The following is a 16,565-nucleotide window of genomic DNA, read 5'->3' as shown; positions in this document are numbered from 1 at the left end:
TTTTACCATAATGTCAAACTTGTTCTGCACTTTGGTTTGCTGCATTTAGACAGCGATTCTCTGCTGCTGAACTAGCTACATGTTGCTTGTTCTATTGCTGACTTGCATTCAGAGATGTAAAATGGAAGTTTCCAATTATTACTTTTAATACAGTGAAATTAAAATTTGTTTTGTACTCTTTGAAAATGCAATTTTAAATGTTATTAACCTTAATTTGAAATATTAAATTAACAACCCTGACTTACTTTTTTGAGTTTTGTAAAATGTAAAAATCTTAGTTTGTATAGCTCTAACTTTCAAGTTTGTCTAAAGAAGAAAATGTAATTATATAAACAAAATAATATTAGTTGATGGAACTTTTTAAAACACAAAATCTTTTGTTGGGCTCAAAACTCAAAAATTGATTGCAGTAAGTTGCCTTGCAATTTTGAGTTTTCTCAACTTTGTATTTTTTACAGTGTGGAGTCAACACACCTTTTTAAGGTGTGCTGACTCCACAAAGGACGGTGCGACGGGAATCCATGCAAAGTCAATGCAAAGAAGAAAGAAATGTTATTCACAAGAGAGCCCATCCTCCTCCTCCTCCTCCACTATGCTTCACAACACTCTAACTTGTGTACTCGCGTGATCAAACAGCGCTTTTGCTCACTTCCCTTTTGGTGTTAAAAAAAAAAGGTGCAACAAAAGGCAATGCTTGCAATTTGGTGCACGAAAAGGTGTTGGAGTTAACTCTAACCGCAGTCAAAGATGTTGGTCTTTCAAACAAATGTTTTGAAAAAGCTTAACAATCGATTGATCTAAATAGTCAGAACTAGGTCAATGGAATAGAAAATACAACAGATTGTATGGCACTCACTGGTGCTTTATAGGTAGCGTAAAGGAAAGGGAGATCAACTCAAAAACATAAAACAGAAGAAAAAGGAGGTATGGCAATCTCGTTCATTTGACACAAAAGAAGAAAACACAAAAAAGAAACGCAAAACGCACACATTGAAAAACAAAAGCAAAGCGAACGGGGGGGGGGGGGGGGGGGGGGGTCTCACATCTCCAGGACGAGCACGTAGCTGGTGGCCGTCTGGTAGGTGTCCAACAGCCCCACCAGGTTGGGGTGGTCCAGCGATTGCAGCAGCCGAACCTCCCGCAGCACCTGCTCTCGCCGCAGCAGACGCTTGTTTACGTGCTTGGCCACCACCGAGCGCTTGCTCCCCCGCTGCTCGCACCGCTTGGCCACCGAGAAACGGCCCCTGGGAGCCGACACAAGGTGGTGGGGGGGGTTGGGGGGGGAATGGTGGTTAGATGGGGTAAAGGAGGAGTTCAAACCTGGGTCACCAGGTGTGTAAGTCTGTGTAGCTGTTGTTTGTGTAGCTGCGTAGCCGAAGGCGGGCTGTGACGTTTGTATGTGTAAGTGACGTGTGCCAAACCGACTTACGAGCAGAGTGTGTGTGTGTGAGGCGGAGGGTGTAAAGTCGATTAGGTACTTATTCTTTTTTTTCATTTGACACAATGCAGTCCACACTAGTATATGCATATGAACGTTACCTTCCCAGCTCACTGGTCTCGGTGTAGTAGGACTCAAAGCTGCTCTTCCAGACGAATTCACTCCTGTCGTCAGAGGCCCCTGGGAGAGCAGAGTTCGGTCTCACATTATGAACTATTACAATACAAAGCAGCAGGATAGCCTCTCAGTTTGTTTCCTCTAAGACCCGGTAAGCCTGGCTCCTCAACTGGTAGGCCCGAACTAGACTAGTACAAGTTTATAGACAGTTATTAATAATGAGTAATTCATCCTCATTATGCCATTTAATGAAAAAGTCACAGCTTTAACTTTTGGCGATCATTTTCATTACGTTGCATTACACAGAAGATGGAGTGACACAGTCTGCTGAATTAAAGCACACTCACACCAGTAAATCATTGCATCCACCACTGGCCACATAGCAAGACTATCATTCAACATTCACCGACCATTACAGCATTAAATGATGAGGTCAATCATGGCCCCTGGCATGCTGACAGACCCCTCATTACCTTAACGAGCTACACCTGTTTTTAGGTTCCCCCCCCCCCCTGCTATAACACCTCTGTGATGAAGGCCTATTCTACCCACTCCATCCACCTACCTAAGACCCTGAGGCTGGCGGAGGAGGTGACGGAGCCCGAGACGTTGGTGGCGATGCAGGTGTACACGCCCACATCCTCCACCGAGGCGCCCAGGATGTTCAGCACCGCCTCCCCGGTCTCGCTGTAGGAGGCAGGGGTGGAGGGAGTCTTTATGGCGGGTGGGGGCACCGCCTCTTTTTCAGTGTAAAGTCATGTGCTTCTCTTATGAATAATGTTTTCATGTGATACAACAGTGAAATCCATCCACCAGTGCTTGGCTACTCAAAAAGATAGAAGCTCTTTTAAATTAATTTCCACCAAAAAAAAAGAAAAATTTGTACAGAAGTCAGTTAGTAATTATTTTCAAGCCATTTCAGAAAATGGAGAATATTGCTTTCAATATTAATAATGGACAAATATGGGAGAATTAGACCTCTGCACTAACATTCCCATTCAGATATGAAGTGAGTTTCTTCTCGTTAATGATGAAAGATGATGAAAGAAGAGTAACTAATTAGCGGGACTAATCAGCTACCTGTAGCTGACGCTGAAGCGGCTGCTGTTGCCGAGGGCGCTGTTGTCGGGGCCGTGCCAGGACACGGTGGCCCGAGGCCGGCCGCACACTTTGCAGCGCAGGGTGACGTTGTCCCCTCGGTCGCACGCCACGTCGGCCACGGGCACCAGGAACTCAGGGGGTGCTGGGGGGAGGGAGGTCAAAGGTCAACATTGAATTGTGAAATCTTAGTTCATACTTTTTTTTTGTCTTTTCAAGAAGGGTTTTAAATTGAACAGTTCTTTGGGTCCAGAGAAATGAAAAGCACATTTTGAATTATAAATAAGGAGTAACAAGACAAATTATTAAATCACTAAAGCAATTACAGTTGGCAAAATTCAAGCTTTCTAAAGGAAACATTTTGTAAGGCAACGTAAAAAAAAGTCCTCAAACTAGGTGTACGTACCATTATTTATGTAGTTGGGGTTTAGAAGCTGAAAGAAACCCAGAATAGAGCACAATATTAGTGTTTATGGACAAGACTTGTGTCAAAAAAGCAATCAACTCTGTGTTTGAGCGTGTGAGTGTGTGGGAGGCGCTACCTTGACAGAGACTTTGTTTGCCAGGCCGTCCTGGGATTTGCGGAAGCCGTTCTCCATCTTGGTCTCCTTCCTGCCCTCCTTGTCCCTCTTCTCAGATTTACGTCGGATACGAAGTGCTGTGTGCCATGATAATGATTTTCTGCACAGACACACACATACCCAGAGACAGGAAATTGTTATTTTTTTTGGTCGACTTTGCCTTTAATGTGAGAATGTATGTATGAACCGATGGCTTTGGTTAAAAGTGTCTGCTAAATGTAAATGTTGAAGAATCAAGCTATCCACCTTCCAAAAACCCCACCCACTTACTCCAGTTAGGTCGCAACACACAGTTGCAAATAAGCCAGTAATCGTGGACCCAACACTGTTGATGACTTCTTTGAATTCTGAAAGTCTCCCGCTTACAAAGTGGGAGGGGCCTAATCTTATACACTATAATGTCTCCATTATTCAAACAATAATATGAATATTCTAGGTTGTCATTTATTGTTAACTTTTGCCGCCTATTAGAATATTTTGAGACATTTTTAGTTTAGTAATTTAGTACATTGGACGATATTAAGTATCTTTCCTCAGTATACAAAAGTAAAAAACGAAATGTTCCACGACACACGGTGATTCCCGCGGTTGGCCAATCGGCCTCCACGACCCCACCCCTCACGTACTTGATGGTGCCCTCCGGGAGGTCGGGCGTGACGGAGGCCGAGGTGTGGCCCAGCACGTGGCCGGGGATCCAGCCCTCGGCGGCCGGGCAGTGCTGCGTGGCGGCCCGGTACACCAGGTACATGTTCTGCTGGTTGCTGGCCAGCATCTGCACCACCTCGCCCTGCAGCACGCTCACCTCGTCCTCCTTCACGGCCCCGTAGTCCTGGGTCACCAGCATGGTGGACACCGTGCTGCTGCTGCTGCTGCTGCTTTCACTCTGCAGGAGGGGGGGAGAGTACAGATATGAGATCACACACACACACACACACACACACACACACACACACACACTGCGTGGGTGATGCTAATACAGACATGATATCACACACACACACTGCAGGGGGGAAAACGTGTACATGACTTTTTAGATCCAGGGGGAAAAACACAAACAGGGGCTGGTGTTAATACAGACAGGATCATACGCACACACATGCGCCCACACACTGCAGGGGGGCAACCGCACACACACTGCTTTTAATCTCCAGGGGGAAAACACACACAGAGGGTGATGTTAATACAGACATATCACACACACACACACACACACACTGCAGGGGGGCAAACACACATACTTCTTTTAATCTCTCGGGGGAAAACACACACAGGGGCTGGCATCGTCACACCAATTGCTTTTACTCTGCAGGGGAAATCCCCTTGGTGGTTTCAATATAAACATGAACACACACACACACACACACACACACACACACACACACACACACACACACACACACACACACACACACACACACACACACACACACACACACACACACACACACACACACACACACACACACACACACATTAATTATACTGAAACGGAGGTCAGTGTTAGTGTTCAGGATCTCAGCAATCAAACGTTGGGTTTGATTGAATCGCATGCAGTGAAGAAAGCGTTACTTTGAAGCATGTTTGTGTTATCATATACAGATGTGGTTGATAGGGGAAATGAGGCTATATCCAAAATAACCTTGCATAACGACGAGCTAAGTTTGGGTTTCTTCATATTTCTGGACGTGTCTGTGTGTCTGTGTGTGTGTGTCTGTGTCTAGTTTCCTTAACAGCAACGGATCCAAATGGAGATCAGCTCAATTGCAAAGGAAACACAGTAGATGCATTCATCCAGGGGAAATTGTTTGTAGGGAGGTAGTGAGGGAGGGAGGGAGGGAGGGAGGGAGGGAGGGAGGGGGAACTTAGGAGGAAGAGGGCGTAGGTGGTAGTCGAGTGTTCCCAGCGTGTAAGAGGAATGGGGACAAAGATTCTGCGATGACAGAACAGCACCTGAAGTGTGTGGGACCAGACTGCCAACAGTGCAACAAGGACACTGACAGTATCGGCACAATAGTGTCGGGGGGGCTGGTCGCTTAAAGCGACAGGGAAGAGAGTGCATCGGGAGAGGAAACACCCAACCAGCATTGTACAGAAACGTTGTTTTACCATCCAGAAACTGTTAGTGCGATCCATCCAGCACACAACGCGAAAAATGTCCACACAGGCCGTGCACGCAGAGCGCACACACGCACGGACACACACACACACACACACACACACACACACACACACACACACACACACACACACACACACACACACACACACACACACACACACACACACACACACACGTGGCCGAGTTAGTGGGCTGAGATAGCAGTTAATTTCCAGGGCGCAGCGGCAGTAGTAGTAGTAGTAGTAGTAGTAGTAGTAGTAGTAGTAGTAGCATCAGTGGTATTAGGCATGAGGAAGCGAAGGCAGTGCCCCAGAAGAGGCTCCGACTGACCAGCCAGCCAGCGAGGCCGTGTTAGTGACTAGTGGCGCTCAGCATCGGGGCCAGGCGGGGAGCCTTGAAGAGGGGCGGGGTGCGGGGGGCGTCGGTGGTGGTGGTGGTGGGGGGGGGGGGCGTCTTACCCCGTTGCTCTGGGTGGAGTGTATGGACTGCTCGCTGGTGGAGGAGCAGGTGCTCATGCGGTCCTGGTCCTTACTGTGACCCGAGTGGCAGCGGGGCCGGTGCTGCTGGGAGGGTGTGCCGCGGCCCAGAGAGTCGCCGCCGCCGCCGCCGCCCCCGCAGGGCGACCCCGCCCCGTCGCCGACCGCGGGGAAGGGGAAGGCCCCCGACCGGCCGGCGGGGGAGGCCGGTACCGCCGGGACCCCGGCCCAGAACGTCCCGCCCTTGTGAGCCGGGCTGGCGGGCACGACGCCGGCGTCCTTGTTGAACCCTCCTCCTCCTCCTCCTCCACTGGGAGACTGCGGCGGGGCTAACGGCGTAACCGTGGCGACCCGGGGGGTCTTGAGGGGCAGCGTGATCAAGGGGGCCACTGCCATCTGCGGGATCCCCGCGGCGGTATGTCTCTGGCCCTCCCCTGAGGGCCCCCGGGGGCCCCGGTGCCCGGGGCTGCCCTCCGCGCTCCCACACAAGCCGTTAGCGGTGTTAGCGTTGTTAGCGATGCTGCCGCTGCTGCCTCCACTGCTGCCGCTGCTGCTGCCTCCGCCGATGCTACCGCCGCCGCCGCCGCCGCTACCCAGGGGCCCGTCCAGCACCCGCATCCGGGGCACCTCGGGCCCCCCCGACTCAAGAGCCTCCCCCACGACATCGGCGTCCAGGTAGGGGTAGGGGTTGGGCGGGAGGAGGGAGCCCCGGGGGGTCAGGGGGGGTGTGGGGGGGGTGCGGCAGGGAGACGACCACGTACCTGCTGATGGGTCGGGCCCGTCGGGGCCCGGGGGGTGGTGGTGGTGGACGGGCTGCGGGAGGCGGGAGGAGGGCTGGGGGATGCGCGAGGGCCGGGTGCGGGGGCCGCACAGGGACGAGTTGCTGCCGGAGACGCCGGAGCTTCCTCCTCCGCCGCCGCCGCCGCCGCCACTTCCTCCTCCGACGACTCCGCCGCCGCCTCCTCCTCCTCCTCCTCCTCCTCCTCCTCCCAGGCTGTGGGCGTTGCTGGAGCTGCTGCCCCCGGCCAGACCCCCGGCACTGCCCCCACCGCTGCTACTGCTGCTGGGGGGGCCCCCGGCCCCGCCGCCCCCCACGTGGTTCCTCTGGTACTCGATGGGAGAGGTCAACGCTATGGAGACAAACATAACATTATAATTAAAAGCCTTGATTACAATCACTACTATTCTGTTTGTTATATAATACAAGGACGACTTGTTAGTAACAGAGTAGTTACACAAGAACGCAGGTCGAGACGTCGATATCCATTTTAACTCTGGTTTACTAGCACCTCAACAGTGATACAAGTTACACTTAACAGGTGCTGTAGAGCGCCCCCATAGCAGTGCATACTGTTGACTATCCATTGCATACATAACAACCACAGTGCTTGTTATATTATCATGCATGTGGCTCATGGCCCCCGTTGCACTTCTTCTTTTGAGTTTTTTGGTGCCCTTTAGGGTTGCTAGGGTTAGCGTGTGTCATACATATATGGCCTGAAGTTGCTTTTGAGATTGTTATCGTGACTAAGAATGACACAAATAAAACAGACTTGACCTAACGTTGATGACTCATAGTTCTATGTCTGTTGGTTTTCGTCTCGTCGCTCTGGGCAGCAGTGTTTGGTTCTCACGTTATAATTCCTCTCTTCAGCAGCGTTTAATGTCTTCGTTTGGTTCCTATGTTATAATTCCTCTCTTCAGCAGTGTTTATTGTTTTCTTTTGGTTCCTATGTTATAATTCCTCACTTCAGCAGTTTTCAGTGTTTTCGTTTGGTTTCTATGTTATAATTCCTCACTTCAGCAGTGTTTAATGTTTTCTTTTGGTTCCTATGTTATAATTCCTCACTTCAGCAGTTTTCAGTGTTTTCGTTTGGTTCCTATGTTATACTTCCTCTCGTCAGCATTGTTCAGTGTGCTTCGTTGGGTCGAGGTCCTTACCGTTGAGGAAGTTGCGCTGGTTCTCCAGGATCTGGCTGACCTGGTGGACCCAGAGCTGGCTGACGGCGGAGCTGGGGGAGTGCAGGGTGTAGCGCTCCTGCCCCCCGCTGGTGGACCGGGACGTCAGGGTGAACTTACAGGGGTCATCTGGGTTCTCCTCTAGACCCAGCCAGCTCACCTGGAATAGTGAGGGGGAGAGGAAGAGGTGGATGGGTGAATCAATTGTAAACGCTTAGCACTTTCTATGAGCATCCTTACTGTACCGACAGCCAGGGGCGTAGCACCAAATTCTGGGCCCTGTATACAAGAGGTACTGATTGGCCCCCCCCGAATTCCCCCTATCAGCCCCCTGCGCAGAATTGTTTACCGGGGGGGGGGATACTCAATGTGATGCAATGATGCAATACACAGAGGAGCCTGTTGCTCAGATGGCCGTTAAGCTGTGCGTAGTTAGCTCACCTTGACGCTGTTCTTGAAGAGGTAGCCCAGAGTCGTGTAGCCCTTTTTCTTGTCCAGGGGCTCGCTGAAGATGACGATCTGCTCAAAGAGGAAGACCCTCCTCTCCTTCATCCTGGAGAGGAGGCCTCCGTCCTGGTCCGACACCATGAAGGTGTCCTGCAGTAGTAGCCTGCCCTGGGCCACGATCTTACCCTGAACGACAACAGGGAGTCTGTTTTTAGTGCCTAGACCCACAGCCCTTGTTGTGGTTGTTGTTTTAGTGGGGTTTCAATACAGGCCTCTTTTTTCATGCACAATGTTATGCTCCTTCGGAAACATTTCAATAAAGGGAACATAACCAAGGCAACAAAACCCAAATTCAAATAGTTAGGTTTCTCAAGCCTACGTTAGAGATAAAATAAGGCTTTGACAGCGCTGCCCCCTGGTGGCCACTTTCCGAATCACAAAAACAATTCCAGTACAGGGGTGAAAGGAGGCAACTAAATAATTATAAATAATTCATTGTACATAATTCATTATACATAATAAATTATAAATAAGAAATAAAGATGAATAATAATAAATGATACTTATACAATAAATATAATTGCATTAAAAAGGTAATATAATAAAATATGAAAACATGTCTTACTTCAAATCCCTGGAGGCGGCCGACATTCATCATGTCGTTGCAGCGCTTGGGCACCACACACATCACCTCCACGGCTTTCTGGGGACAGACAGCAGGCAGGGGCAGGGGTCAGAGAGGAGATCAGGCGCCATAACAGGCCTTAATTGCCTTTATAGCGTATTCGTTGCACCCACAAAAAGACAACTTTTTGGATTATTTTTGTCGGTTGACGTCCCACCTCAAGCTCCAGCGAGTCTGCACCGGACTTCTTGGAGACCTTGAGAAGATCCTAAACACACACGAGAAAAACACAGCGAAAAATGAGGTTCAAGGAGGTAAGAAGTGTTTCATTTGGAGATGGTTAAAGGGTGGGGGGAGGTTCGCCCTCAGATCAACTCTAACTCAGGAGAGTACTGCTTCATTACTATGTCACAGCAAAATTGCGCAGCGGAACTCTGGTACCGCGGAAACAGTTGGACCATTGACAATCATTGGTCTTTTTTGGACCAATGGGAATTTAAATACAGGACAATGGTGGAACTTTTCCAGGATTCTTTCTGCAGAAACAAAGTGGAAGTTGCAGGCTGCTATTTCTCCACAACAGGCGTAATAATCAGAGCTCTCTTGCATTCCAAAATAGCCAAGTGTGTCTCCTCTCCCTTTATCCTCTTGGGGTCAATGTAGGGCAGGAGGTTGGGGTGAATCGGGGAGTCAAGTCGTGCCTACCTTCAGCAGGAGCTGGTACTTCATGATGCGCTGCACAGGTTTGATCAACAGGTCAGTGAGCTGTAGTCTGTGACCCAACCTCTGCTTGAGGTCCTACAATGGAGAGTAGAGCAATAATATACCAACAGTGTGTGTGTGTGTGTGTGTGTGTGTGTGTGTGTGTGTGTGCGTGTGTGCGTGTGTGCGTGTGTGCGTGTGTGCGTGTGTGTGTGTGTGTGTGTGTGTGTGTGTGTGTGTGTGTGTGTGTGTGTGTGTGTATATGTGTTTGTGTGTTTAAATGGTTCTGAGGACCACATCCAGAGACCCCACATTAAACCACGGGGGAACAACAGAGTCCGGAGCCGTGCGTGGTGTGTATAATCCATCATTTCTTTTGGTGGTTCCTACCTCAAAGTAATTGTCGATGTACTCCGAGACGATGTGTTCGGATTTGGGCTTGTTTTGGCAGTACACTATGTACATGTGCAGTCTCCTCTCCTGTAACAGGAAACAGAAGAGGGCCGGGAGTTCATTATGGTCAGCAGGACCGATTGAGATCGAGGTTAAAACACAGGAAGACTAGTTAGTCATGGATCACACAAGACATTGATGGGCTATATTCACGGAGTGGCCATCTTGGTTCCCATGTAAGCACATTTATAACTGGACCTAAGCACTAGAATTTAGAACTTCACCTAAAACAAGCATTTAGAACTTGACCTAAAAACACTAGCATTAAGAAGTTGACCTTAACAATAGTATTTAGAACCTCCAGAGACACAATTTTTTTTTATTGACAACAAACATGGCTGCTCGGGTGGATAATGCCCATAGAAGACTAATCCCTTCCTCACCTGTTTGACAAACAGAGAAGCCAGCCTCTCGGGATCCTCCAGGCACTTTTCAAGCTCAGCCAGGAAGAAACTATGGAACCACAAAGTCAAGAACTTCAGTCGCATCCTTCACAACACTTCAGTGCCTCTCGGGCCATTATCAGTATGACTAAGTACATTTTGGGGTCTATATTGGGAACAGGCGTACTCTTTGTGCCAGTCGTAGATCTGATGGATGTTCCCGAACACAATCTTGTCCTTTCCTCGCATGTCGTCAGGAACGCCCTCCTCCTTCATCCTGCTCATGTAGCCCTGGGGAGAGGAGCCCGACGCAGAGTCAGCTTCACATCACGCAGAGAAGGACACACACTGAGTTGGTATGGTAGACAACGAGGAACGGTTCCACTCACCTCCACCACAGAGCCAAGGTCCCTGACGTAATCTCTTTCGGTTTCCACCAGCTCCAGCATCACATAACTGGTGGACAGAAGGGAAAGAAGGAATTATAGAGTTAAATCTAACTAGGAACACACATTAAATGGGGAGGTTAGGCGATGGCTGATTGAACCTGCTTTCAAAGTAGTTGTTTAAGACGTTGATTTTAGGGTCGTTGTTTTTAGCCAGTGTAACGAGAAAAGTAAAAGTAGAATTAAGTAAAAACACAAAATGAAGGCCCAACAAACAAACACTTGTCACTCACTGTCTCCTCTTGAGGAAGCCGGACTTCCTGTCGTCCAACTCGTCGATGGGGGAGGACGACGAGAGGAGGGAGTTGTCTGAGGGGATGAGAGAGGGGGAGCTGCTGTCGCCCTGCTCCACCGACAGAGAGCTGGGACGGTCCTCCAGAGACTGAGGAGGGGGAGACAGGGAGTGGGTGTGGGGAGAGGTAGGGAGGTAGAGATGGGGAGAGAGTTGGAGGGAGAGAGGAAGAGAGAGAGAGAGAGAGAGAGAGAGAGAGAGAGAGAGAGAGAGAAGAGTGGGAGAGAGAGAAAGAGATAAATGGATACTGAGCACGAGAGAGCGAGAGCGAAAGAGAGAGATTGAGAGTGCGCAATAGAGGCATTAAACGAATAAGATGAAGAGCAAAGAGACCCAAACGGCAAACGGCCGGGGCCATGAAGAGAAGCCAGGGCCCAGCCAGGGCCCAGTGCGATGCCATGAATTCCACCACAATCTAGGCCGGTGGTCATGTGTGCGGGGAGGGACAGCGGACATGCAGGGAGTCGGGTGGCTGTGTGCGTATGTATATGCCACAACACAATGCCAGCTGGCCTGTTAGGAGCAAGAGACAGCTGGGCCCACACTGAGTCACAGTACTGACAGCTGACTGGTAGGCTATGATCCATCATCCATCTCCATCCACAGCGCCAGCCAAGAGGAGAGGGGGGAACGCAGTGTGTGCGTGCCAATGTGTACGTTGGTGTGCTTTTAGGGGGGCTGTGCACTTTGATGGATATGGGCACATTTGTGCGCATGTGAGAGTTGGAATTCTGGATTGATGTGTGTGTGTGTGTGTGTGTGTGTGTGTGTGTGTGTGTGTGTGTGTGTGTGTGTGTGTGTGTGTGTGTGTGTGTGTGTGTGTGTGTGTGTGTGTGTGTGTGTGTGTGTGTGTGTGTGTGTGTGTGTGTGTGCATGCGTCATTTGCAGCATTTGTCTTTTCCAGTCGAATCTGTCTGTTCTGTTTTCCAGAACAGGTGCTACATTTTTGTGACATTGTTTGTGCATGTGTGTGCTCGTGTGTGTGCGTGTGTGTGTGTGCGTGTGAGTATCTCTCACCATCTTGCTCTTCACCAACTCCTCGATGGCGCTGACCAGTTCAGCGGCACTGGGAGTCTCCGAGCTACTGGGACGACTGGACAGTCGAGATGCCTGCAAAATACGAAAAAGAACAAAAGAGAGCGAGAGAGAGAGAGAGAGAGAGAGAGAGAGAGAGAGAGAGAGAGAGAGAGACAGAGAGAGAGAGAGAGAGAGAGAGAGAGAGAGAGAGAGAGAGAGAGAGACAGAGAGAGAGAGAGAGACAGAGAGAGACAGAGAGAGACAAACACAGAGAAACAAGAAAATCCTTAAGAAACGATTTGGAAACATGCTATATGATTTGCCCTCATGAGAACATCCTAGCTTTAGTAAATAAGATTGTGGAATATTTGCAGTACTGAAGTAAAGAGTTCCTAGCCCTGGGAACTTAAAGCCTTCTCCAAGTATTGTAAGACACATCTTGGTGTGTGTGTGTGTGTGTGTGTGTGTGTGTGTGTGTGTGTGCGCGCCTCTAGGCGTGCCACGTGGGACACACTGTTCATCCCCAGCGTGGCAGCAGGCTCACCGTAGAGGGGTTGGGGCCTTGGACCTCCACACCTCCAGGTGAGGACTGGGTGGGCGGGGCCACCCTAAGAGGAGTGTCAATCGGGGAGCCAATTGCCGGCTAGTGTTGAGGACATAGGGGGTCGGGGGGAGGGGTTGACGAGGTAGGTTAGGGCCATGGGCAAGGTCTGTGATTGGACGGCTCCGGAGTGCGAGCGTCACAATTGGTCACACGGATCGGGGCGTATTGCTCTTAAAGGAACTGCATTGGTTGCTTCCGGAATACGCCGCACTTTGAGAGACAAGTGAGTATGAGCCAGACAAACAACTGAAAATCCCCCACACTTATACTAAAATGGCGTATTCAGTCCAGCAATACCGAGGAAGCTCAACTCCTCGGTGGGAGATTGAGGAGAAATATGGTGGGGTAGCGGGTGTGGGGGGGAGTTAATACGATTAGGAGAGAGTCGAAGAGATAAAAAGTAAAAAGTTAATAATGGAGGGATGAGGGTTGCTGAGTGTTGCTGTGTTTGTTAGATAAGGAGAGGTAGGGAAACTGGGACAGAAGAGAAGCAGAACAGAAATCAACGTAATGCTGAAGGCGGGCACATGCAACCGTCGAGAACAGGAAGAGAAGAAGAAGAAAGGAGGAGAAACAAAATCATATTAATGGTGTCATTTGAATGTGAAGCTATCTGTTTGGCGCACGAGAAAAAAAAACACGAAAATAAAAATAGGTGGATAAAAGCTTTTAGCTTTACTTCTGCCGTGTGCGTTTATGCTTGCGTGTGTATGTGCGTTCGGGTGTGTGTGTGTGTATGTGTGCATGTGTGTGTGTGGCTGTGTAGGTTTGGTGTGCGCATGTATGTGTATTTGTGCACGTGAGCGTGTGCTTGCGTGTACGCGTACGCGCATGCCCCTGTACGCTATATAGGCCCCCTCTGCCCATGCCCGGCGGGCTGCTCTCACCTTGTCGTCCTGGGAGTCTGGCTGCAGCAGGCTGTGCACCTGGATGGCCATAGGGGGCGGTAGAGGCACGGCGTCAGGCCCCTCCTCGCCCTCCTCCTCCCCGCAGCTCTGCATGCCCGACGACGACGACTTGGACAGCGTGCCGCTGCTCAGGCCCTCGTTGCGCATGCGCTACGACAACGAGGAAAGAGAAAACAGAAGACTTAACGTTGGAACGCGGCCCTCTGTAAAGCGCTGTGAAAAGCGCTTTACTCCTCGGGACTCCGCTTAGCTGTGGAGTCCCGAGGAGCGGCCGCCGGCTCGGGGCTGATGAATGTCCCCGCTGCCGCCGCCGCGTTAAAGTAGGTTAGCATCGCGGTTAGCGCGGGCTAGCGCGGCGCTGACTTTTTGGGGGCAGCCTCCAGAAATAGCTGAAGGGACGCAGCACAACTAGTGCAGCTCGCAGGGCGGGCCGGGCTCCGTGTTCTCAAGGTGATCGTGTACGAGATGAGAGACCAAGAGACACCTTATTTCGTCTGGTGAGGGACAAATTCAGGTGTTGCAGCAGGGCATTAAAAAAAACAGAAATAGAGGCATCTCAAGACACGACAACAACGACAGCAAACACAACAACCACAACAACAACAGGATATTAAACCTATACCCTTGGCTGACTACTGTGGTCTGGAGACTCAAAAGTGTGGGGTTTGTGTGTTGCTTGTATGGATGGAGACACGCTTTTTTTTCAATTACTATCAATCAATCAATCAATCAATCAATCAATCAATCAATCAATCAATCACCTCCTCCAGGGTCTCGTCCTGGGGCGTGGCGGCCGTGTCGTCGGGGTCCTTGTGGGAGCCCAGCGGCAGGTCGGCGGCCGTCTTGCGGACCACCTCGCCGCGGTTCTTCTTGTGCTTGTTGGCCAGCTTCTTGACGTGGCCGTCGGCCTTGCCCGAGCTCAGGCGCCGCACGGGGCTGGTCAGCCACTTGCGCAGCGTGTTGCCCGGACGCTTGGGCCCCGGGGAGATGTGGGGCCCCAGGGTGTGGCTGGAGCCCGGCTGCAGCGCGTCGTTGCTGGAGACGGACAGCGTGTCTGAGGGCACACAGGGGGGAGCACGTGGATGAGTTTACCGTTCAACAAATGCTTTTGGTTAAATGTACGTTTTGCGTAATTTTTTAAGCCAACAGCGTGTCTGAGGGCACACAAGGATTCACATTAATATTGAGGGCGTTTAGCATATGCTTTCATCCAAAGTGACTTGCAATAAGTACGTTATTGTAAGTCAGAGCGAGCAATGACTTACAATAATGTACTCCGATAATGCAATACACATACCTACACACGCATACACACACACATAACAAACTATAGACCGACAGCGTGTCAAACAAGGATTTACATTTGCATTCAGGGCATTTAGCAGACGCTTTTGTCCCAAGCGACTTCAAATAAGTACATTTGTCAGAAGAAGAGAAACAACAATATATCGATGTCAGTTCAGTAAGGATGTTCAGACTCACACACTTACAATCGTTAGGTTAACCCATTCCCTGTGTACAACAAAGATAGCTAGGATAAGATGCTACACAATTGTGTAGCATTGACTGCGTTCAATACATGCTTGACTGATGAGGGCCTAGCAGATTGTTTTGTGGCAAGGATGCAACACACTGGACATGGGAATGAGTTTACAATTGAATTTTTTTTTTTCGTTCAATGTATGTTTTGTGTTATTTTTTTGATGTATGTTGGCCTCGTTGGGGCCAAATGGCGAGGATTCATACCATGAAGGCTTGAGATGCATTTGTATTAGTGGAGTCCTTACGGCTGGGTGTGCTTCAATGGTTAACAACAGTACTGCGTTGCTTATGAGAGCAATGTCATGTGTAAAAACTGGTTTTAATGAGGACAGAAAGTATCCAGCACAGCTGTGTACTGCTAGGACTCAACGAAGGCTTCAATGCCCCCAAGAACAACGCAGCACCCCGCCCCATGAAGAACTCGGGCAACATTCCCCCGATATAGACTGCCGGGTCTGTGTCTTAGGTAGGGCATGAAACACATGTGAATGTGTGTGTGTGTGTGTGTGTGTGTGTGTGTGTGTGTGTGTGTGTGTGTGTGTGTGTGTGTGTGTGTGTGTGTGTGTCTCTTTGTGGGTGTGTGTGTCTATTTGTGTTTGTGTGTGTCTCTTTGTGTGTGGGTGTGTGTGTCTCTTTGTCTGTCTGTCTGCCTGTCTCTGTGTGTATCTGTCTGTGTGTGTGTGGGTGAGAGAATGTGTGTGTGTGTGTGTGTGTGTGTGTGTGTGTGGGTGAGAGAATGTGTGTGTGTGTGTGTGTGTGTGTGTGTGTGTGTGTGTGTGTGTGTGTGTGTGTGTGTGTGTGTGTGTGTGTGTGTGTGTGTGTGTGTGTGTGTGTGTGTGTGTGTGTATGTCTGTCTTTGTGTGTGTGTCTGTGAATGTGTGGATGAGAGAATGTGCATGCGTGTGTGTGTGTGTGTGTGTGTGTGTGTGTGTGTGTGTGTGTGTGTGTGTATGTCTGTCTTTGTGTGTGTGTCTGTGAATGTGTGGATGAGAGAATGTGCATGTGTGTGTGTGTGTGTGTGTGTGTGTGTGTGTGTGTGTGTGTGTGTGTGTGTGTGTGTGTCTTTGCGGTGTGTGTGAGAGAGTCACACAATCCCAGAGAGAAAAGAGAAAGGGAAAGAAGGAGTAGAGAGTAGGAATGCGATGCCACTTTGGTAAACAGTTCGCATGTGTGTGTGTTGTTTCGATGCGTGCGGTGCATGTGAGCACCCCGCTGTGATCGGCCTCTGCCCCCCCCCCCCCCCCCCAAACACCCAAAGGCTCTGATTTAACCCCCCCGGGGGGGTTAAAGCAGTGTTTGTTGGAGCAGACCTCGACATTGCGGCGGCTGCTTGCCTCCAAACAGAAACCCGATGTGTG

At 49.9% G+C, this 16,565-nt stretch overlaps 1 protein-coding gene across 1 annotated transcript in view; it reads right to left on the bottom strand.

Moving 5' to 3' along the window:
• triob (trio Rho guanine nucleotide exchange factor b) overlaps positions 1-16,565 on the bottom strand; it is a 133,567-nt gene that overhangs the window by 2,499 nt on the left and 114,503 nt on the right. Inside the window, exons 39-61 of the mRNA XM_056602816.1 lie at positions 14,427-14,719; positions 13,645-13,815; positions 12,698-12,796; positions 12,154-12,246; positions 11,078-11,226; positions 10,788-10,854; positions 10,586-10,689; positions 10,399-10,468; positions 9,953-10,042; positions 9,566-9,658; positions 9,078-9,128; positions 8,861-8,938; positions 8,230-8,421; positions 7,771-7,948; positions 6,832-6,959; positions 5,812-6,663; positions 3,861-4,117; positions 3,196-3,334; positions 3,060-3,087; positions 2,636-2,798; positions 2,121-2,242; positions 1,540-1,618; positions 1,044-1,244 (exon numbers count right to left, since the gene is read on the bottom strand). Coding sequence (XP_056458791.1) covers positions 1,044-1,244; positions 1,540-1,618; positions 2,121-2,242; positions 2,636-2,798; positions 3,060-3,087; positions 3,196-3,334; positions 3,861-4,117; positions 5,812-6,663; positions 6,832-6,959; positions 7,771-7,948; positions 8,230-8,421; positions 8,861-8,938; positions 9,078-9,128; positions 9,566-9,658; positions 9,953-10,042; positions 10,399-10,468; positions 10,586-10,689; positions 10,788-10,854; positions 11,078-11,226; positions 12,154-12,246; positions 12,698-12,796; positions 13,645-13,815; positions 14,427-14,719 — 3,697 coding nt within the window. The remainder of the gene's footprint in view (positions 1-1,043; positions 1,245-1,539; positions 1,619-2,120; positions 2,243-2,635; positions 2,799-3,059; positions 3,088-3,195; positions 3,335-3,860; positions 4,118-5,811; positions 6,664-6,831; positions 6,960-7,770; positions 7,949-8,229; positions 8,422-8,860; positions 8,939-9,077; positions 9,129-9,565; positions 9,659-9,952; positions 10,043-10,398; positions 10,469-10,585; positions 10,690-10,787; positions 10,855-11,077; positions 11,227-12,153; positions 12,247-12,697; positions 12,797-13,644; positions 13,816-14,426; positions 14,720-16,565) is intronic.

The sequence above is a fragment of the Gadus chalcogrammus genome, chromosome 11 (genome assembly GCF_026213295.1).
Source record: "Gadus chalcogrammus isolate NIFS_2021 chromosome 11, NIFS_Gcha_1.0, whole genome shotgun sequence".
NCBI classification, from domain to species: Eukaryota; Metazoa; Chordata; class Actinopteri; order Gadiformes; family Gadidae; genus Gadus; species Gadus chalcogrammus.
This window is presented reverse-complemented; position numbering and strand designations above follow the sequence as displayed.